This window comes from Melanostigma gelatinosum (assembly GCF_949748355.1).
Source record: "Melanostigma gelatinosum genome assembly, chromosome: 13".
In the NCBI taxonomy this organism is placed as follows: domain Eukaryota; kingdom Metazoa; phylum Chordata; class Actinopteri; order Perciformes; family Zoarcidae; genus Melanostigma; species Melanostigma gelatinosum.
This window is the reverse complement of record NC_136646.1, coordinates 15,208,706-15,230,106: the sequence shown is the minus strand read 5'-3', so window position 1 is coordinate 15,230,106 and position 21,401 is coordinate 15,208,706. Positions and strand designations below refer to the sequence as shown.

The following is a 21,401-nucleotide window of genomic DNA, read 5'->3' as shown; positions in this document are numbered from 1 at the left end:
GCGTAAATGGAGACACGCTGTTCGGACAAACCTGCTGATCTCTTTGTCCTAAATGACAGTGAGGCTCAATTATATCACTGTGCAAAAAAAAAATCATCAATCTGCAAGTCATTTGATATTTAAATATTACAGAGAGTACACAGACAGAAAACATATTGGGATATTACAGTTCTGCAAATACCATAACATGTGATACAGTGGGTCTAAACCTATCATTGTACACCACAGACCCTTTAATTTCCCATAGTTCAGTGCTGGTAGCTCAGCAGAATGAGTGAACATCCCAGAGGGATTCAACGACGGACTGCATTTCCTCTTCAGCAGCTTTATGGTTGCATCTCTGCTCTTTACTTATTGATCTCAGCTAATGGGATGTTGTCTGAAGTCACATGCTCATATCCATTATACAGGAGCCACATCTTTTTCTGTATTTACGTTAGCTTGGATTGTGTTAAGGTGTGCAAAGCAATCTCTGTCGTCTACCAGCTGTCTGAATGGAAGTACAGAGGGATCATATCACGACGCCAAGTGTGTAATGATTACCTAAGGCTGAGGGGGAAGTAGCAGGAGAGAGCAGTGGGCCTTGTGGCTGGTTGACTGAGCAGGATATACAGGAAATACCAGACTCCACCTTGAAACAACAGCACAGGGCAAAGTGTACACAAATCGGAGGTTTATCAAGCAGTGAACCTGCCTCTCAAACCAGGAATTTCTAGTTCTCACAAAGGTCTCAAATCAGTTTGTAGAGTAGGAGGACAGTTGACTTGTTGCTGCTCCCTGTTTAGCTTCCATGTGACTCAGGGATCAGGTTGGTGGAGCCAAACGTCATATACCACCTCCAGCCCTCCTCCTCCCTGCTTTGGCACCCCTCAGTCTTTATTTCTCCTGAAAACAGATGCCTGAACACTCTTTGTTTTGCAACAAAGGCCTGATGAGGTCAGTGCAGGGGGGGGGGGGGGCAAGCAGGCGAGGTCTGGGAGACCAGAGGGGGAGGAGAGAGGACCTGCTACTGCACGGAGGTGACGTCATGTGGGAGAGGAAGTCTGACTTCTCTTGGGTTTGTGTGCATGAACCAGAGAAAACAACAACATGAAATGTATGCGATCACTGATCTGCCCACTGGAGGATCCTGTTTCGTAAGCGTTGTTGTATGAATCTGTTTGTCTTTGCTGCCCTCTAGTGGTTTTGTGTTTGTTCTCTGGTGGGTAGTGTTGTGTTTCCGTCCGCTTGCTTCTGAGATATTAAACTGTAGATTAATTACCGAGGCCACATTCAACAAATTGTACTATAATTCAACTGTGCAATACCCTGCCATTACTACTGCACATTTCAAGAAATATTCTTATTGTTGGAATGCTGTTAAGCATTCCAACTATTGTTATCCTGTTTGTTTATTCAACTTTTTCTATTTCTTCCGTCGCACCGCTTCTCCTCCTTCATTTTTTAAGCTACAGAAACCGTTCAACTATTAAAATGTTCAGCTCTTTCACCAGAGGGGTGCTATGACTTTTTATATTTCTAACCTTTAAACTTTTTGAATTATTAAGCTTTTTATTTTTTCAATAGGATCTCTATGGAGAATATTTTCAAATGGCTTCAGGCACACAGGTGTTCGCGATTGAGCCAATTAGTGATGTTGATAAAACACAGACTCACAGACACACACGCACATACACTCCTCTCCCTCTCTCTCTGTGTCTCTCATACAGTCATTCAGGTCTTAGGGATCTTTAGAGGTCTTTCCCCCCTCCTCCACCCCCCCCCCCCCCCCACACACACATGCCATTTTAAAATAAAAGCCCCACAGAATGAATCCTAACTGAAATGCTTGTGATGAAGCCTGTCATTTAATAACCTCTGTTTATGTGTCAAACATGATGATTATGTCTCCTCTCCCCCTCCCTCCCCCACCCAGTCCCACCCTTTCAAAATAAAAGCCTCATGGATTAACTGTATTTAAACGTTTCGCTCAAAATTAGGCTTTTTTGTTGAAATAATGAATGCTCTTACTAATACTGCGACAACAACTACTACTGCTAATATTTCTAGTATTACCACTACTACTACAACTTTTGCTGTTGCTACTATTACTACTACTGCTACTGCTATTACTGCTACAATAAATATTATTACTACCACTACTGCTATTACTACCACTACCACTACTATTATTACTGATACCACAACTGCTAATACTGCTATTCCTGCTACTACCAGTACTAATAACCAGTACTAATACTACTACAGCTATTAGTACGACTGCTGATACGACTACTTCTTCTAATTACAAATACTTCAACGACAACTTCTACTACTACTGCTACTACAAATATCACGACTGCTACAACTAGTACTTATTCAAATGCTACTCATACTTATACTGCGAATAATACTTCTACTACTACTACAACAAATATCACTACTGCTGGAATTCTTTTAAGCTACAGAAACCGTTCGAATATCAAAATGTTCAGCTCTTTCAGGAGAGGGGTGACATAACTTCATATTTGTAATCTTTCAACTTTTTGAATTATTCAGCTTTTTGCAATTTTTTTAAAATTGGATATCTATTTTCAGCAATGTTTTTGAGATTCATTTCAGCTTTCAGCATTCCAATGCATTTTCAGCAGGAAATGCATTTTCTAGTTTATACTATTCTTGCATTTATATTTAACACACTTAATATTGCCCACTTCTCAGCATTTTGTGTTCGCTTGTTTGCACTGTGAATGCTTGTTGACTGTTTGATGCACATATTTGCACATGTCTATTTGTCATGCCTTATTTATTATTTACTTATATTCTTTACATATCCTTTGTTTAATTGTTTTCTTGCTCATGTGTAAGAGCAACTGTAATGTACCAATTCTACCCTGCGTATCAATAGTGTTTCTGATTGTGATTCTATATCTACTATAAAGGGTCCTTTTAACTCTGACTCATTTCTTTTAAAGTCGTGTATCAATTTTATATCGTTTTTTTCCGCAATACCAACCAATATTAGTTGCTGATTTAAGAAAACTAACAAATATTCACATGTGAAATGCCAAGATCTTTGAATTTGGGGAATTGTCACTATCAAAATTTAAGCTTCAGAGTATTGGTTTGATTTCTTTGTGCCTTGGGAAATAATCCAAAACAATATTTGCGTGGTGTTGCAAAGCACCACAAAGAGATCGAGAGTTACCAAGCCGAATCTTGTGTGAAAGTGGTTTCTATATTTACTCGTGTAACCAGCATGTGTCAGTGCATAATATATATATTAGCAACGATTACAATTTTTAATCGCATAGTATTTGTTTAATTCAAATGTTTGCAAACCAAATGTTGTTGTACTTTTGTTCATATAGCAGTAGGCTACTTGCGCAATACACTACTTTTGAATTCATTTTTGAATTTTGCGCATAACAATGCGATTAATCGCAAAAAATCATGCGATTAAAAATTGTAATCATTGCAGCACTAATATATATATAATATCATAAACAACTAACAGACATTATCTTAATAGTACTGTGACTAAGGGCAGTTTAGTAATAACAACGATACACGACTGAGCCCTTCACAGAGGGAAATTATCGGAGCAGTAGTAGCATTAACTCTTGTGTTTTGTTGACTTTTTAATATTTTTCTTTTCTTCTGACCTTATTAAAACCAAAATGTAAAGTCCAATTAGCCATGAACTGACATCAAATACTGAAATGGATCTATACAGGGATTCATCAAACCTCTGTTGCTTTTCCCATCAACACATTTCAGTTTTCTCTGAACTGCATGGCAACTAGCCTTGTCTATCTGTATGGCTGCATATCCAACCCACTCTTCAGATTTCCAGAAAGAGACTGTTATGTGGGCTGTTCAGAGTGGCCTTGGTTTGTGCACTTATTCAATATGTTCTGCCTCCTGCAATCAACCAACAAAGTACTGTTCAAATGTACTTTTAAGTCAGGTGTCCTTCAACTTTCTTGAGTTACCTGACTAAATCTTCACTCTCAAATAGAGCTATACCATATTTATTGACACAAATGAATGCATTCATGTCCTTCACTATAAAGCAAAGGTATGATTTGTAGAGCCCTTATAGTGGCGTCTTCATCACTGCATCCCCAGGCTTCATGAATCCAGCAGAGAGTGAGCTGTTTCTCCATCTTCACCCTGTGTCGTGACCACTTCAGAAAACAATGAGGTTTGCAACTACTGCTCATAACAGCGTCATGAATAACTAACTCCCAGTGGTGTGTGATGCTTATATTAACATGAAAATAGAATAAAAAAGCAGGAATAAATAGAACTGAAAACATACCGATGATTATTGTCACCATGACAGCTACAGAATGAACAGAGTTAATTAGTGCTCACACCTCCAGTGTCCATGACAACAGGGATTTGCGGTAGATATCTGGACACTATGTCCATCAGTTCATTCATCCATTTATCCACAATGAAGCAGGAACACCTGAACGTGAGGTGATTCAACAGTACATTCATTATGTCAGAACAGATGAGAATGTTTTTCTTTTACAAGGGTTTTGTCCCGGGAAATGTTCAAAAGCATAATATAAATCAGATTTGGATTATTTTGAACACATTTGGAAAACTACTCTTTCTATATATTTTTAGACTATAGGAAAACTGCAATGGTGTAAAGTGGAGATCTTGTGTGCTGTTTTTGTTTGTGGCTTCTTTGTGCTTCTATATATGGAGCGTGCTCTCTGGATGAGACGGTGACGCAGACACTGCGCATAGGTGCTTGTGTATAAGAGGGGCCACTCGGCTTTGTTACGGCGCACACATGGGGAAGCCACTGGGTTGGTAGGATTTTGATAGGATCGTCTCGGTGTCTGGAGACGCTCGAAAGAACATGGAGGTGAACGCAACTCAGAAGATGTACCTTCCCGTTGACGGCATCCTCGGAATGTTCAACTCTCTCACCGGGCATCACGAATCAGACATTATGCGCCCACTTCTTCAGAGCGCAGCTCTCACCACAGTGCCGCAGCACCCCAAAGTCTCAAACATATCGAAGACGAGCATGATCATGATCAAAACGGTTAAAGGGCGCATGAAACATCAAGATAGAAGAGCGGTTTCCCCAAGGTCTTCCAGTTCTGGCAATCGGCAGGTTTCGACCGATCGACTCCCAAAAAGGTCCGTGGATCTGCTGGAGCTGGGTCTGACCAAGCGCAAGAACTGTCTGAGAATAGTTGTGCTCGGCGCACCCAAAGTAGGTAAAACCAACATCCTCCAGCGGTTCTTGGGTAAAGACTTTGAAGAGCACTACGAACCCACAACCGAGGACTTCCACAGAAAACTGTTCCACATAGGAGGGGAGGCGTATCAGATAGATCTCCTGGACGCAGCGAGTGAGAGGGACTTCCCTGCAAAACGAAGGTTATCCATATTGACAGGTGAGCCCCTTGATCGTTAAGAATCACTGCAGTTGTTTTAAGTATCAATAAGATGCTTAGAAATAGAATTTTACAAGAGAGAAGCTGTGCATGTGTGGTGTTTTAGGAATATGATTTAACATTAATATGTCTTTATAACATCAGTGTGAAATGTATCCCATTGTCATGAATTAACGTGATGCTCTCTCTCTGTCTCTCTCTCGCTCTCTCTCTCTCTCTCTCTCTCTCTCTCTCTCTCTCTCTCTCTCTCTCTCTCTCTCTCTCTCTCATCTCTAGGTGACACCTTCCTGCTTGTGTTCAGTTTGGATGACAGAGAGTCCTTCGATGAAGTCTGCCAGCGGCTCAACGAGATCAAGGCTGCCAAGGCAAAGCTGCTGAATTTAAAACATCCCGCGAGGGCGCCAGTCGTGATATGCGGAAATAAAGCGGACCTGGCGGCACCGAGGGCCGTCAGGCGGTCGGAGGTGATGGAAGCGCTCGGCGAGGACGTCGCGTTCTTCGAGACCTCTGCCAAGGACGGCACCGGCATGGAAGGTGTGTTCCGGGCTCTTGCCACTCTGGGCGGACTGCCCGACGAGACGAGTCCGTCGCGCCATCAGACCATATCCATCCTCAGCTACCAGTCGATGTGCATCGGCCAGCGGGGCAGGAGAGGGAGCCGGGGACTCGGCGCGCCCTGCGCCGCCGTGGAGCCTCTGGCGCGCCGCCCGAGCTTCACCAGCGACCTGCGGCTGGTGCTGAGATCCAGCACCAAACACAACAAACCCGAGAGGTGTCACATTCAATGAATCGTGCGCCTTCTCGATAAACCAATTGTAGTAGTATGCTGCAATGTCATATTATGTAAGGGGTTATACTCTGCAGCACCTGGCTGGACCAGTGCGTTCATATTTTGTATATGTAAACTGTATTTATATAATCCTATAATAAAACATTTATAATTGTCACATGTGCCTCTGCTCTATCATTCAGTTTATTTCAGAGGATTTAGGAAACAGGTCAGTGAGACACATACTGTTAGATTGAGCTCACGGACGTCAGTAATCAATTGTTGCAAGTGATGATGCGAAATATGACCATACGTGTGTGGGAGGGAGCTCCTCGGTGTGAGGAGATGACTCACACAGCAACCTTAAAGTCTTCTCGTATTTGTGACCATACATGAGATTGTTCACATCTCAAAACCCTCCCACGGCGCTGTGGCATCAAGGCTGAGGTGTTACAATGCCTGATTAATCAGCACGAGTAGCTGACACACTCATGGGGCACTATGCTGTTTGGAGGGGAAAAGCATCGTTTATGAAAAGAGGGGGGGAAGATGAGAGACGTATTGGACTCTGTGAAATCAGCACCATGGAGAGAGCCCTCATCAATCTCTGTTGGTAAATGTATTAAAACACACTCCGCCTTTTATTTCTTACATATCCAACCCACTCTGCTGGTTTCTGAGACGAAACGATTCCTTCAGTGTCCTTGGTTTGTAAAAAGGATGGTTTGACTGAGACAAAGCCAGTTATTGAGCAACAGACTGACTTGGAGCTGCTCAGTTCAGCAATTTAAAGTCATTCAATGTACGACACACCTGCCACTGTTTCCTTTCTAAAGTTCCCATCAGTTTTTTAGAAATATCTTTATACGGTGTAAACTAAAACCAGTGTGCAGTCACTGAAGCTGGACTCATCACTCTATATAAGCCTTATGAATCATATAGCAGAGCTGTTTCACCAGTTTGTTTTACCCCAGAGAGCATCGTGATCGCTGCAGAAGTCAAGTACTGCTCATAGCAACGTCACGAATGACAATATCACAAATGCACATACGTCAGGCAAGTATTCTCAAGCAGCAACAACACGGTTGAGTCAAATGTGCACTTGTGCTGGAACTGACTGGATCAGTATGCGTGTATGAATCTCTCTGGCTGTAAGAACACTCGTTCTTAGCAGAAAGTGAGAGGACATTGGTGTTCATCACTTACTGTATATTCTCTCCTGTTAGGTTTGTTATGTAATTGATATGTTGCTGAAGGAGCTGTTCAAATAAATCCACATCAAACTGACACTTATTAAGTAATACAACTTGGTAACTCTAGAGAAACGCCAGAGACTGTTATTTGACTTTTGTTGGTTTAGTTTGTTGCGTTTATAAGCAGTGAGGTTGCCAGAGGAATTTCCTTCAAAGATCTGCTCACTCAACAGAACATTGTCTCTTATTTCCTCTGTAATCAGTGACGCATTTCAGACATCCTCCAGGAAAACATTCCAAGGAAATACTTAGGAAAGTGTTTCAACCAACTATTATTTTCAGTGTTGCTTAATCTGTCAATTACTTTCTGGATTAATCAAATGATTGTTTGGTCTATAAAATGGTGAAAAATGGTGAAAAATGTCGTTCAGTGTTTCACAACGGCCAACGTCCTCTAATTCACTTCCTCCAATTCTTAATTTAATAGTTGGACCAGTTAAATAAAATCAAAATGATTTGTCTCCCATTTAACTATTCGTAAGGTGGATCAGTTAATAAATGAATGCTCCAAAAGGGAGTTGAAGTCTATTTTAAGAATAAGACACAATTTCCTGTGTACGGGGAGAGACATAATCATGTTTCGATGACATTACGATGACTTACTGAGAAATGTTCAGCACAAGCAATAATTGCATGATAGCGCCGAGAGACTATAAAAAATATATCAACGTCAAATGTTCTGAGTCTCCAAACCAGAGCGGCAGCGTGAATATAATATAAACGCCCGTTTCATTTCTCTATTGACAAATACAAGACTATTCCCAAATACAAGACTATTCCCAATGCAGCAGCAAAGTAACACTGAAGAGGAAAAACTTTAATACAATGTGAAATCTGGCAAAGCCTTAAATAAGGGATTTCAATGTTGAACATGAAACCAATGTAAATATCTGCCTGTTTTCAGGATTTTTTCACCCTCCTGTCAGTCTGACATCTGTGGAGGTATCTGCTGTGTTAACATTACTGTCATCATGGGCTGGAGGTTTGGCTTTTTGTTTGTCCATCATGGTGATCACTTTGTAGCCTCTGACTGATTTGTCTTTCCAGTTCCACCAGCAGAGCCGGCAGTATGCTGTCCAGTAAGACCAGTCCATCCCAGGAGCAGCGCAGACCTCTGATAATAAGGAAAGGAGAAAAGTGATGATAGGAGATTCAGACACAAGTGCAAAGCTGCAACTATTAATCGAGTAATTGTCGTTTTTAAAGCAAAAATGCCAAACATTCCCCGATACCATGAATCATTGCAGCTTTACGTAAACGAGAAATATTCTTCTCACCAGTAAAACAAATAAAAGTTTGAGTTCATGTATTGTAAAATGTCATAAGTCACCTGTCATCCAGAATGAGGTGTCCACACTGGAGCAACTCTTGGACATCGCTGGACGTGCCAAAGACTTCACGGAGACCCAGTTGAGGGCTAAACATCTCCCAGTGCTGTTAAAGATCAGAAAGTGATCAACATTATCACATGGACCAAGATGTGAACACTGAACTTCTGCACTGACAGAGAAGATCACACAAAAACTATGTAATAGTTCATGTCATGCAGGTATAAACCTCACCTTGTGATTAATGCCAACCGTCATCCTCATTCCCATCACCAACACCTCCTCCAACCTGCAAAAGAAACATCTGTCATCAGAGAACTTCTCGGTGACTAGACAAAGCACATGTACAGCGACCTCCGTGGATTGGCCGATACACAACTGTTATATTTCACATGGAAATGGCAGCTGCCGAATACACTCATTACAAGACACCACACTTTTGCCTGTAAGTGCAAACAGCTCACAGTTCAAGATGGCTGAGCTGAATCCGCCTACGTGTCCCATGTCCCCTCTGCTGGACTTCACGGATCCAGGCGTCAGGGTCCAGAGTCTGGGTCCGCGCCTCCCGAAGGACCCCTCCCTCCCCCAGAGGAACAAACCGCCCGTGTGCTCCTGACACGGACAAAAAAAATATTAAACTTTCAGCACTTCCTTTGATCGGTGCCTTCAATCGAGAGAGCAGCTCACCTGGGCCGACGCCAATGTACTGCCTTCCCTTCCAGTAGCTGGTGTTGTGGTGACTCACTGCCTGCTATGTGACACAAAGTGAAGAGTTATCGTGCTGCCGTGATTGTTCCTCCCAGACGCGTTCATGATGCAGTGTGGCGCAAAGAAAAAAAGACGTGACGTCTCATCAAAAACAAAACAGAAAAGCAAAACGTTTTGTTTCAGAAGCAATGTCTCTTTTCTAAATCTTCCTACAACTCATCATTAGATGTTTACTGATATTCGGCATTCTTTTATCTTTACTATGTTTTCTATTTGAAGTTATTTGTCTTATGAATGTTGTTGTGCTCCTTATATATATAAAGCACTTTGCATAAAGGTTCTCTGCTGATGAACTTGCCTCCTACGGTGTGGAGGGCGATCAGTGAGCTTTCCTTCTTACATGTCTTGCGAAGTTAGAGACCTCGTACTGCAGAAGGCCGTGCTGGTGGAGAGTCCTCCTCGCACACCGGTACATCTCTGCCGTCACGTCTTCATCGGGCACGGTCACGCCTCCTCCCAGCACCTGTTTGAACAGCTGGGTGCCTCGCTCCAGGGTCAGCTGGTACAGGGACACGTGGTCATCGCACACCCTCAGCAGCTCAGACAACTCCTTCTCCCAAGATGCAACGCTCTGTTTGGGCCGACCGAACATGACGTCCACCGACACCCGCCCGGGGCACAGCCTCCTGGCCTCTTCGACAGTTTGCAAAGCCTGGTGAGAGCTGTGGTCTCGTCCCAGACTTTTCAAATCCTCATCCTGCAAAGACTGAAGGATTGGAAATGTGATAGGTGCAACTACACAGTTCATAATCTAATCATCAGTCTTCTATAGATTATATGTTCACCTGGACCCCGATGGAGAAACGGTTCACCCCCGCACGGCAAAAGTCCTCTAACTTTGACTTCCCTACAGGAGTAGGGTTAACCTCGAGCGTGATCTCGGCCTCGTCCGAGAGATACGCCCGCCTCGAAATAGTTTGGAGGACTGCGGCAATGGTCGAGGGGTGAGCCAGGCTTGGAGTCCCACCACCAAAAAACACTGAGGTGATGCTGCGGGGAGGAATCAAAATGAAAGGGTGGTTGGAGGCACGCGTTGAAAGCTGATTTCACGCGGAAGAAAGACGGTCAGCATACCAGGAGACCTGACTGAGCTGCAGCAGTGTCTCAGTCTCCCGCTGAAGGCACTCGGCCATTACGGGGTCATTGTTCTCTCTGGCTATGTACTTGTTAAAGTTGCAGTAGGAGCACCTCCTAAGGCAGTAAGGCCACTGGAGAAGAAGAGGAAGAGAGGGGGAAGGTCACTTTGACATAATTTGGGCAAACTTAAAAGACTTTGCAATTTAAAAAAACTAACATACAATAGATTTGACTCAATGCATGCGTGGGTATGCATATTTCTCTGCATGGAACTATTTGTATCAGTTAAATCGACCAATGCTAGCTCACGTGCACGTAGAGAGACGCCTGCTTTGTGAGACGTGGAGAGCCGGTCCGTTCGAGTCCGTCCTCAGCGACTCCTCCGCCGGAAGTCTCAGAGAAGCAGCGCAGACCGGGAGAGACGGCACGTCGGCCCGCGCGCAGGGTGTGTTTAATCATTCTGTCTGTTTTACGGTATATTTAATTAACTGTCTGTCTTACGGGTGTCCTTCACTTGGACACGTGGTCCCGGCCAGCGGCAACACGAGTCAGGCTCCACCATACAGATACAAATTGCATTGAAGTTTACATGACAACAATGTGGCCGAAGTTACTTCAAAGTGGCGTAAACTCGTTTTTGTGGGTCTGTTTTCTTCCTGGTAGCTGTGACGTCGCTCCAACCAGGAAATACGTCAATGTGACTTCCTCTGTGTGTGTTACGCGGGTTGACCACACAGAGGGGCTGTTTTACTGGCGTTCAGTTAGGCCCACCGTTATGCGGACAGTGACTCTACTTTGAATTTTCACCTGCTTTTGTAATGTAAACGTTTTAGAAATGTGGTTTATAACAACCAATAGATCAACATAAATGATTGACTTCATCCATGGGAATACAGGACAGTGAATATACTAAAAAAGGCACCTGTTTGTTTTCCAACACTGAACCTACTAAAATATGAATAACACGGCTCTGTCCACAAGTCTACCAAGTTTCAGCATAATGTGTAAAAGTACTTTTTACAAGGCTAGTTAGCAGTGCTCCTAGGCGTCCGTTTGTGTGCCAAACCTATCCAAAACCTCTCCAAAATGGCTTAAATGTGCTTTTAAATGTTTCAAGATTTATTTTATTTTTTTTGTTGGTGGCTCTTCTGTTTTTAAATGAATAATGGTGCATGTCCAGGTGCCTGATCCCTCTAGGAACTTGTTAAGCTGTTATTACAGATCCAAAAAACCTACAATAAGTACCATAGGCCATATGTATATACAGGTTTTTATAAACACTGTTATTTGTGTTTGCAAAGACAAGTCACAACAAGACACTAGTCTATATTTACATATGTGCTCTACTCACACAGGATCAAACTAAGTTAATGAGCGATTGATTTTTCAGATCCCAGGAAAAATACGCTGTCTGGTGGACTGAGATAACCGCGTAGGGTCACATTTTTAATTGTGATGAATTGAGTGTTTTTTTAGAGTGTCATTTTAAAAGAATAACAAAAACTCAGTTTGAATGTTTATTAATTTATTCACTAATCAGGGTTACAGTTAATTAAATGTTTTATATGTCTTAAACTCACCTCTGCAATCAGTTCTCTTCAAATAATTACCTCTGATCAGTGCATGCGGATGATGATGATGGTTACAAATTACTTATGTGTGGCTATATAAAATGTATAAATCCCCCCCCCCCCCCCCCCCTCCATATTCACATATTCCTGACATTGTCTGAGGCACTGCATGGTGATCCTGGCCTATGATGGAAACCTTGAGGGAGCTGCCCTGGAAGACCGGGTGCAGAAGACTAACTGGCCCCTGAAAGAATTGATCGAGCAGTACGGTGGACGCTTTCATGTTTTCAGCAAGAAGCGGAGATATCGCAGCCGAGACGGAGAGCTGCTGCAGAAGATCGAGAGAATGGTGGCCTCCTTAGGAGGGGTCTGCTTCTCCAGCAGAACCTTCCTCAAGGCAGAGGACTGCGTGGAAAAGGAGGTGAAGAAGCTCGAGAAGCAGAGGACGGGAGAGATGGAGAAGGCGTGGACTGAGATGGAGAAAAAATACATCGCGGAGGATTTGTGTCACCAGAAGGATACCTACACCGCAGAGATCTGAGCCAAGGCGGAGATGGACAACGGATGGCTCAGAACCTCCCTGGCAAGAGGAGTGGGTACGGGTTTTGTTGTGGGAGCTGTCATGGGTGCATAGAGGGGTCAGGGGGGATGGTTCTTTATGGGATCATAGGTGGTGCAGTTGGGGGATCAGCAGGAGGAACAGCCCAGGTAGCTATAGAGCATATGGAGGACAGAGTGGCCCCTCCTGCCAGACTCAACTTTAGCTCAATCTTCATCAACCGCTTCTTTGCTACTCCTCGTCCATGACAGTGTGGTATTGACTGATTATGGCCTGTTTTTCTGGAATAAATGGAAAATAAATAAATAAATATCATGGCCTCTTTGTAATCAAACTGTTGCTTATGTAGCTTTCAGGCTGACTTGATACCAAACTATATAAGGAAATGTGCAACTCCCCTTAGGTTGAGACTGAAAGTTGACCTATACTATGCAGCGTAAGGGGTTTAGTCATGGTCAACAGTAAATGTCATGGTTGATTTAAACTGTAAATGTGTAAATTGAATCAATGACATTGAGTTTTGTGACACAGCATGTGAGAGTTTGTTCTTTGTTAACCACATAGCATTTTAGTTAACCTCCAACATTTCCTGGTGCCTCGCTGTGACGAGTAGCTCAGATAACATTCAGGGCGGAGTCTCAACTGAGAGTGCCATTGTCTAAACGCACTGCCCCACAACACACACACACACACACACACACACACACACACACCTTAGTGCACCTGTTCATTGTAAATCATTTGCAGTCTCCACATACCTGAAACTGTGAATAGAAGCAGTGCGGACTGACTTATCTGGACAAGATTAACCTGGAGAGGTAAGATCACACTTCACGCAGTAAATATTTCACATTCGTTTCTGTTTTACTTTTGGAAAACTACTTTTTCTGTCAATTAATTCAGACTTTAAAATCATTTATGAACGGCATAATCCAAGAGTGTTTCTGACATGAATGTCAGGACAAAACGTTTTAGTAGTTGCTGCTTTGTGTTGACTTGTACTGCTCCCCAGTGACGCATAAACAGTGTGGTTGCTACCTGTTTGACGACATACTTTACATTATATTAGCTTCTTCCGTTCTCTGTTAGTATATCGACTCGATCACGAAGAAATTCATTTGAACTGAAACGTCTGTGACAGTGACATTAAGAAGAGGAAACAATTAGAGGATTAAGCTTCACCGCGGGGAGCTTTTACCAGTGGAATGAATGTTACTTCACTAGATTAAAAAAATAAGTCATGTATCCTGTACTTTGTGTATCATTACATAATATGAGAGGAGTGACATTCTGCTCAAGAACATGTCCCTTTGTCCTGCGAGTGTGAATGCTGCATAGCTGAGTTAAACATATTTGTTCTTTCATATTTTAGAGAAAATGCTCCTTTTTTAAGCAGTCAGTGGGAAGTACGTATCGTTCAACATGGAATAGTTGATTTGATATTACAATTTGCAATATGAAGCTTTGAAAGATAGCCCTGGAACAATATTTTCTCAAATACAGTGACGGAAAGTGCATTACTATACTTAAGAACATTTTATGGGAATTTTCAAAAAATAGAATAGAAGTACTTACAACTAGCTCCACTTCAACCAGCTAAGAAAACACTACTTACACACTGATGCACCAGTAAATACAATCTAATAATGTCATAAGGAATATTTTACAGCAGAACCTCAATGAATGCCTTTATTGTCATTGCACACATTTCATGTTACACTTGCCATAGTAATACAAACAAGATTTTAGTATATTAGAGGTAAAGAAATACACGTAACCACTACTCCAAGTACATTGCTGACATTACTTTTGTACTGTTGCTTTGATAAATTAATAAATTATTTTCCATAACATTATTATTCCCAAAGAAATGTGAATCCACTTTAGATGTTTATTGCATAAAATACAAAGATTCGTCAAATGATGGGCACTTCTTAAGTCAAGTTACTGGTTATTTCTGTATTGCCTTAGCTACCATTGTTTACACGACATTCACTCAACTGCAAGCTTATTCACCAGATGTAAAAACAAACAAAAACATCAACGAAAAAAGCTTTCTCATACTTTGTTGACGTTGTCATTTTCAGAGTATGGCCTCTACAATTTGCCTTCTCCCCGAGAAGCACTTCCTGTGCTCTCTGTGTAGAGACATCTTCACCAGCCCGGTGACCATACCATGTGGACACAGCTTCTGCTTGTCCTGTCTCAGCCACTACTGGACACGACACCTGTCCAAATACTGCCCGCGCTGCAGGAGACTGTTTAGTGACAAGCCTGACCTCAGCATCAACCGCATTCTGGCAGAAGTCTCAGATAACTACAGGAAGACTCGACCAGAGAAACCACCTGATGAGGAAATGGTACTTCATTGCATTTGTCAGGGATTCAATCACAAGTGATCTGATGAATATCAATACAACTAGTTTATGTGTATGTCACTGTTACAGGTTATAGATGTTGAGCAAATGATTCAGGAGAGGCAGCAGAAGGCAGAAAGATTGAAATATGCTCTGGAGCTACAAAAGGTGCGTTTAAAACCTCTACATCATTAAAAATCTGTTTAACAGAAATGTGCATATAGTTGAATGTTGATACATGATGGCGTCCAATCAGAACTCCTACCTCAGAGAGGCGCGAGAGAGCCAGAAGGTCTTTTCTGCCCTCGTGTACGCTATGGAGAAGAATCACAAAGCCGTGGTTGACGCAATTGAGGGGAGACAGAGAGAGGAGGAGAAGAAGGTAGAAACATTGGTGAAGGAGATCGAACAGGAGATCCAGGAGCTGAGGAAGGAGAACACCGAACCCGACCCCCTTATTCCTGAAAAAAGTGATCAAGATGACGATACGGACCAAGTTATCGCGGTAATCGCCTTCACCTTCTGTAGATGATGCAATGGTATTGGTGACTGGCTTCCATCCGTGAAAACTGTGTTTGTGTCGTGCAGGACAGTGTTCCCACTGTGTGCCCCTCTGGGATGAAGGACTGGTCCAAAGTTACCATAGAAACTGACCCATGTGTCGGGGTCACCAGACGAGCACTGGCAGACATAATGGAGAAGATTAAGGTAGAAGTCAACAGGCTCTCCAAATCTGGTGAGTAATGCAACTTTTGTCTTATTAAATCATTAAATGAGCATTCGACAATACATTTTTTTCTTTTCTTTTTGGCTCTTCTTTGACAGAACTCAAGAGAATAGAGAAATACATAGGTAAGGCTTTGTCCACACAGAAACAAATATAAAGCGATGTACACACATAAAACATGGACGATTTGACCCGTTCTTGGCGTTTTCTCTTCCCTCTTTATCAGTGGATGTCAATCTGAGCGCCAAGACAGCCCACCCCTTCCTCTCCGTCTCAGATGACAGAAAAGAGGTGAGACATACGGACAAGCTTCAAGAGGTGCCAGATCACCCCAAGCGGTTCGACCGCGTGGCAAACGTGCTGGCCAAAGAAAGCTTCAGCTGCGGGAGGTGCTACTGGGAGGTGGAGGTCGGGGAGAAGATCGAGTGGAATCTGGGTGTTGTCAGACGGTCCATGAACAGGAAGGGCAAGTTCTCTGTCTGCCCTGCAAATGGTTTCTGGACTTTAAGCCTGAAGGCTGGAGGCCAGTTCATTGCCAACACCTCTCCTGTCACGCCGTTGGCTCTAGAGCAGAGACCCAGGAAGGTGGGCGTGTTTCTGGACTACACTGAGGGCCGCGTGTCCTTCTACTGCGCAGAATCTGGAGTCCACATTCACACCTTCACAGATGCATTCACTGACAGCCTTCATCCGTTCTTCAGTCCCGGTCGCCTGCATGGCGGCAAAAACGATGCCCCCCTAATCATCTCTTCTAGTTTCTGCAGCATCTAAGCATTCATGTTTTATTTCTATATTTATAATTATCCAGTGTAACTACAGTTGTTATGCATGTGATTATCTTTTCAGTATCAATCCAGTGTGTCAAATATATCTATTTCATGACAAATCCAATATGAAAAACTACAATGAACCACACTTTCCCTGTCAGAACAGTGAACAAGAGGTTGAATAAGGACTGACTCACTCGAAAAAATGTTCAATGAAAGCCATAAACAGATTGAAAGGGAAAGAGGAGGGTAGCAGAAAAAGAGAAGACTCTCATAAATGAACAAGTGAGTCAAAAAGAAGAGAACATGGGTTGCAGAGTTGGATGGACGTGAGGGGCTGCGGGGTTGGGACAGAGGTTGACGAGGAGCAGGGAGGGAGGGCACAGCCAAACAGCAGGGCATTGTGCTCGTACGCCAGGCACTGGGAGACACACTCAAACACATTCACTCATTCACACACTGACACAGTCGTCCACACAAGCGCATGCTTCTGCCCACCGCCACACAGACTTGCGCTGGCATCTCGGAGGGCAGCCCCATCTCCAGTCCAGTCCTGGGTGTCCAAGCCGATCGACCCGCTCTACTTCACTTCACCTGACCTCTGAGACAGAGCCTCCCTTTTTCTCCAGCCTTTCTGGGGACTGAACTGAATCCTCAGGGCCGTCTGTCATCCACAACTCCAGGCATTGCAACTGATCAACACAGGCAAAGGACCAGCAACACTACCCTGTGGACCAAGGGGAGCAGCGAGAGTCCAACATACTTCTTTTGAGGTAAATATCCATAAATTTCTCAAAATGTCAAAATTAATTAGACTGAAAACCGATACATTTATGAGAAATGTGATGGGTTTGATGGAATATATTGACTGTTCCTAGTTGTTCGGGTATTGTATGTTTGGCTGTTTCACAATTTAATACAGTAACACATATTTAAATAGTCTCAGTTTTAGAGGCAGGTGTATGGATCACTCGTGCCTCATTTGCGATCATTTCCTGAAAAGTATCCCAATAGACAGAGTCGTTAGTTGTATCAGAGATAAGGCATCGTTTTTGAAAGTGGGGTCTTCAGGGGCCTTTGAGAGACTTCATGAATTTGTGCACAATATTTTGTAAAAGTGGGAGAATGTGAGTCTGTCAGACTGATTATTCTGCTTTCAAGGGTTCGTATGATCCATTGTTATCTGCCCACTTACAAAACAGACTGTTCCACTTCATTCATATCAAATCAAATAAAAAATATCTCAGATTGTTTTTTATTGGATACATGTTTATCTAAAAGGGGGCCAAAGGCTAAAACGTATCCGTTTGACATTTCCCCATCCATCCATGTCACGGAGCCACCCCTGGACCCCTGGTGCAGGGAGGGTTTGATTCACAGAATTGGTGAAATGTGGACACTGAGAGCAGAGATAAATAGATGACATAGGTCCTCCTGGCCCACTCTACAAGCCCTCATGAAAGATGCTTGTGTTCAGAGTCTCCTCATGTTTTTCTGAGATAATCCACTCACCAGGCAAGGCGTAGCTCGACACCCACAGCTGTGTCAAAGACGGCTATTCTCTGTGCTTCTCGCTGGAATCCACTAAACATGGGCCTCGCAGCCCGTTTCCAAATATTTATGATAAATATATGCTCCATTAGCCTTTTCATACATTAAAATATAATGCTCGTTGTTCCAAGTGGTAGGAAGTTATAAATATTTATTTTGTAGCACTGTTTGTGTGATGGATAAATCATAAATCATAAATCATAAAAATGTTTTTCTTTGTTATTTTCTGAACTCCAGGATACCTGTCGTTGTCTGACCCAAGCTAAACTCAACACCATCATCACCTGAGGATCCTGCAGTGGAGCACAATATATCCAGTACTGTAGACTTTCACATTCATTTGTGGGACTATAAGTTGTCCCTCTGCGACAAACAGAGACTGAAATAAAAACAAAGACAAATCCATCTGATTCAAACAACACCTTTCAACATGGCGACCACGGGCATGCAGCTGATGGGCCTCATCATGTCCCTTGTGGGGTGGGTGGGTGGGTTTGTAGTCTGCATCATCCCCCTGTGGCGGGTCACTGCCTTCATCGGTAACAACATAGTGACGGCTCAGATCATTTGGGAAGGCCTTTGGATGACTTGCATAGTGCAGAGCACGGGTCAAATCCAGTGTAAGGTGTATGATAGCTTGTTGGCTCTGCCCAGTGACATGCAGGCAGCCCGAGGCCTCACCGTGTTCTCCATCCTGATGTGTGGCCTGGCCCTGGCTCTGGGGGTCCTCGGAGTGAAGTGCACTAAATGCATTGGCGTAAACAGCGCCAAGGCCCGAATTGCTCGCATCTCCGGCGCCCTCTTTGCCATCGCAGGGTTCCTCTACCTTGTACCCGTCTGCTGGACTGCCCACTCCATCATCAGGGATTTCTATGATCCACATGTGGCGGCCCCACACAAGCGTGAGCTTGGCCCTGCCCTTTACATCGGCTGGGGGGCATCAGGCCTGCTCCTCATTGGGGGATCTCTGCTCTATGCCGGGTCAAGTCCCCCTGGCCTCCCAGGCTCTCCCACCTTCAGCAGTGGAGAAAGTAGTCCTCGCAGGGCCGCCTCACAAGTCAAAGGCTACGTTTGAATTTCCAAAATGTCTGAATGCCTTCAAGTCCCACAAATGCATCCCAAACGGTGACAAACCTGATTCCTGTCCTTTTGATTTCGCTCCTTGTAATTATTTTATATTTAATGTTTTTCCAGTTCGTTTTTTTCTCTGATAAGCCGCAGGAAGCTGTTTAGCAAAAATTGAACTCATTTTATTATTTCATATCCGATATTGTTCAATAACCTTGTTCTCTGTCTGTCAGTGTAAAACACAATAAAAGTTTTGGTCCTTCAAATTCTCTGGTGAAGCAAATGGTGTGTGTTCACATTTGTATGATAACAGATATAAGATCTAACAACTGCATGTACTTGAGAGAAGTATTATAGTCGTTTTAATAAGAAAACCTTTGTTTTGCTCCTTTATGTAAACACTACTATGTGGTTATACTGAGTGGAGAAGAACAATAGAACAATGGGGATGTGTGTACGTTTGCTTGTGGCACCATATTGTTGAGCAGTGTGTGTGTGTGTGTTTGTCTGTGTGTGTGTCAGTGTGTGTGTGTGTGGCCTTCCATCTCCTAGCTTCCATCTCCTCTTCCTTGTACCAGGGACAAAGAAAAACACATCTTTCTTTCATGACATAAAAATCCTGCAATTCTGTCAGTTAACATCAAGTACAGCAAACCAGACTCTCTTAGCAAAAGTGATCTCAAAGTACCTCCAACTCTTTGTCAAATCACAACGGACCAGCCATCCCATCACCTGTCTTGGACATCCAAACTGATATGATTTTATCTGACAAACAGATCAACACAGAATGTGCAAGTTTGTAACACGTGTGTTCATATCTGTCAGTATTTCAATCAGGAGAGAGAAGTGAATGATTAGTAGTTAACATTTATTATGAGAGATGCTGCTTTAATGAGTTACACAGAAATTCTGTGGCGCTTGAACTCAACGAGGAGATTGGTGATCGAGTTGTGATTGCCCTGAGTGGCAACAATGTGAATCCCCCCGTGGAGTCCAGACACTGGTGGTGATGGTGGCTGATGAGGTTGATGAATCTGCGAAGATTGGGGGCGGAGATGGGGAGGTGGAGGGTTGCGTAACAGCAGCTTGAACGAACTGAAGGTAGAGAGACAATCATATTTAAAGAAAGACAGCAGCCAGATGATAGGATAACGATGTCCTTGTGTCATTGTGCTATTGGCTGGAGAGACCAGCTGATCTAGACAGCTGATATAACAGCCCCGAACAATAACAGCCAGGAAACAATGAGTGTGCCTGCATGAGGAGTGATGGCATGGCAGATATATGGTAAATAAGCTATGGGCTTATTAAGCATGTGAGAGTAGTCTTCCTGTCTGAACTTACGCTAGAGCTTCATTTCTGTCCGAATCTCTGTACTCCTTTAGGTTGAAGTAAATGATCATCAGAGTTTCAAAACCAATTTCAGTGAATTAAAATCATTACAGACCCTTGAACTTTGGTTACTGTACATGCTGACTCTGAATCCCATTTTCTAAGCTATATATTTTTTAAACTAGATTAACTGCATATAAGGTTCACCCTGGTATTTGCTTTATATTTGCTGTAAACAGTAAAATGATTTCTTTCTTATCAGCAGAGGACAGAGCAACACAATGACACTTTATAGAGCATTACAGCACCACAATAACAATGGGCACCAGTGTTCCAAGTGCCAGGTAGTGACTCATACATGACCTAAGTAGGCCTATACCAATGCTGGGAGAGTAACGCTGTGAATACAGTAAGGCAGACTGTGCTATTTTACACAACGACAGGGAAAATGTAAGACAAGAGCACTATATCAGCATCTAAGCAGCGTATTAAAGAGAATCTTAAATATCAGGCCGGAGAGCAGTGCCTGGCTATCCTCTCTTGGTGAAAGTGTTTAAGCCTGTTTCACCCCTGAGAACACTGATTAGGTGAGGACAGAAATAAGTGTACTTTATGCACCTGTAGCCATTGCCATCAGTGATGTCACAGAGTGCTGGGGTACACCTGTGCATCACTGCATCACTGGAGGTCAGGAAAAACAAGATTGTCAGAGGTGTTCAGTTACCCTTCAGCTAATTCTAACACGCCTATTTATATAAAGGTGGGTAGTTTAATTTACTGCTCAACAATTCATCATATTTCATATAATCACAGATTTCTAAAATCTTAATTTTGCATTTTAACTGGATATAACTCACATACTGTAA

General features: G+C 43.0%; 5 protein-coding genes across 5 annotated transcripts; 4 read left to right on the top strand and 1 right to left on the bottom strand.

Moving 5' to 3' along the window:
- Positions 1-4,796: 4,796 nt before the first annotated feature.
- Positions 4,797-6,196, top strand: rasd2a (RASD family member 2a; the record flags this gene model as incomplete). Its single annotated transcript, XM_079281309.1, has 2 exons — positions 4,797-5,408; positions 5,685-6,196. Exons 1-2 carry the CDS (start codon positions 4,862-4,864, stop codon positions 6,194-6,196), a joined length of 1,059 nt encoding a protein of 352 aa, XP_079137435.1. The 5' UTR covers positions 4,797-4,861.
- Positions 6,197-8,188: 1,992 nt separating this feature from the next.
- On the bottom strand, positions 8,189-11,249 carry rsad1 (radical S-adenosyl methionine domain containing 1). The gene is made up of 9 exons (XM_079281961.1): positions 10,913-11,249; positions 10,601-10,734; positions 10,312-10,516; positions 9,867-10,232; positions 9,446-9,509; positions 9,223-9,370; positions 8,993-9,047; positions 8,761-8,864; positions 8,189-8,544 (listed from the first exon to the last, which is right to left on the bottom strand). The coding sequence occupies exons 1-9, from the start codon at positions 11,060-11,062 to the stop codon at positions 8,400-8,402; spliced, it is 1,371 nt and encodes a 456-aa protein (XP_079138087.1). The 5' UTR covers positions 11,063-11,249; the 3' UTR covers positions 8,189-8,399.
- Positions 11,250-12,328: 1,079 nt separating this feature from the next.
- LOC306787408 (uncharacterized protein) lies at positions 12,329-12,981 on the top strand (the record flags this gene model as incomplete). The annotated part of the gene is given in 3 exon segments (XM_079282528.1): positions 12,329-12,712; positions 12,716-12,800; positions 12,803-12,981. Coding segments are annotated over 3 exon segments (648 nt in total), but the record flags the coding sequence as incomplete, so codon positions are not given.
- Positions 12,982-14,823: 1,842 nt separating this feature from the next.
- On the top strand, positions 14,824-16,588 carry btr02 (bloodthirsty-related gene family, member 2; the record flags this gene model as incomplete). Its single annotated transcript, XM_079281230.1, has 6 exons — positions 14,824-15,093; positions 15,181-15,258; positions 15,347-15,595; positions 15,679-15,826; positions 15,916-15,942; positions 16,044-16,588. 6 exons carry the CDS (start codon positions 14,824-14,826, stop codon positions 16,586-16,588), a joined length of 1,317 nt encoding a protein of 438 aa, XP_079137356.1.
- A 459-nt stretch (positions 16,589-17,047) lies between these two features.
- On the top strand, positions 17,048-19,463 carry cldnk (claudin k). The gene is made up of 2 exons (XM_079282672.1): positions 17,048-17,357; positions 18,373-19,463. The coding sequence occupies exon 2, from the start codon at positions 18,566-18,568 to the stop codon at positions 19,208-19,210; it is 645 nt and encodes a 214-aa protein (XP_079138798.1). The 5' UTR covers positions 17,048-17,357; positions 18,373-18,565; the 3' UTR covers positions 19,211-19,463.
- The last annotated feature ends 1,938 nt before the right edge of the window (positions 19,464-21,401 follow it).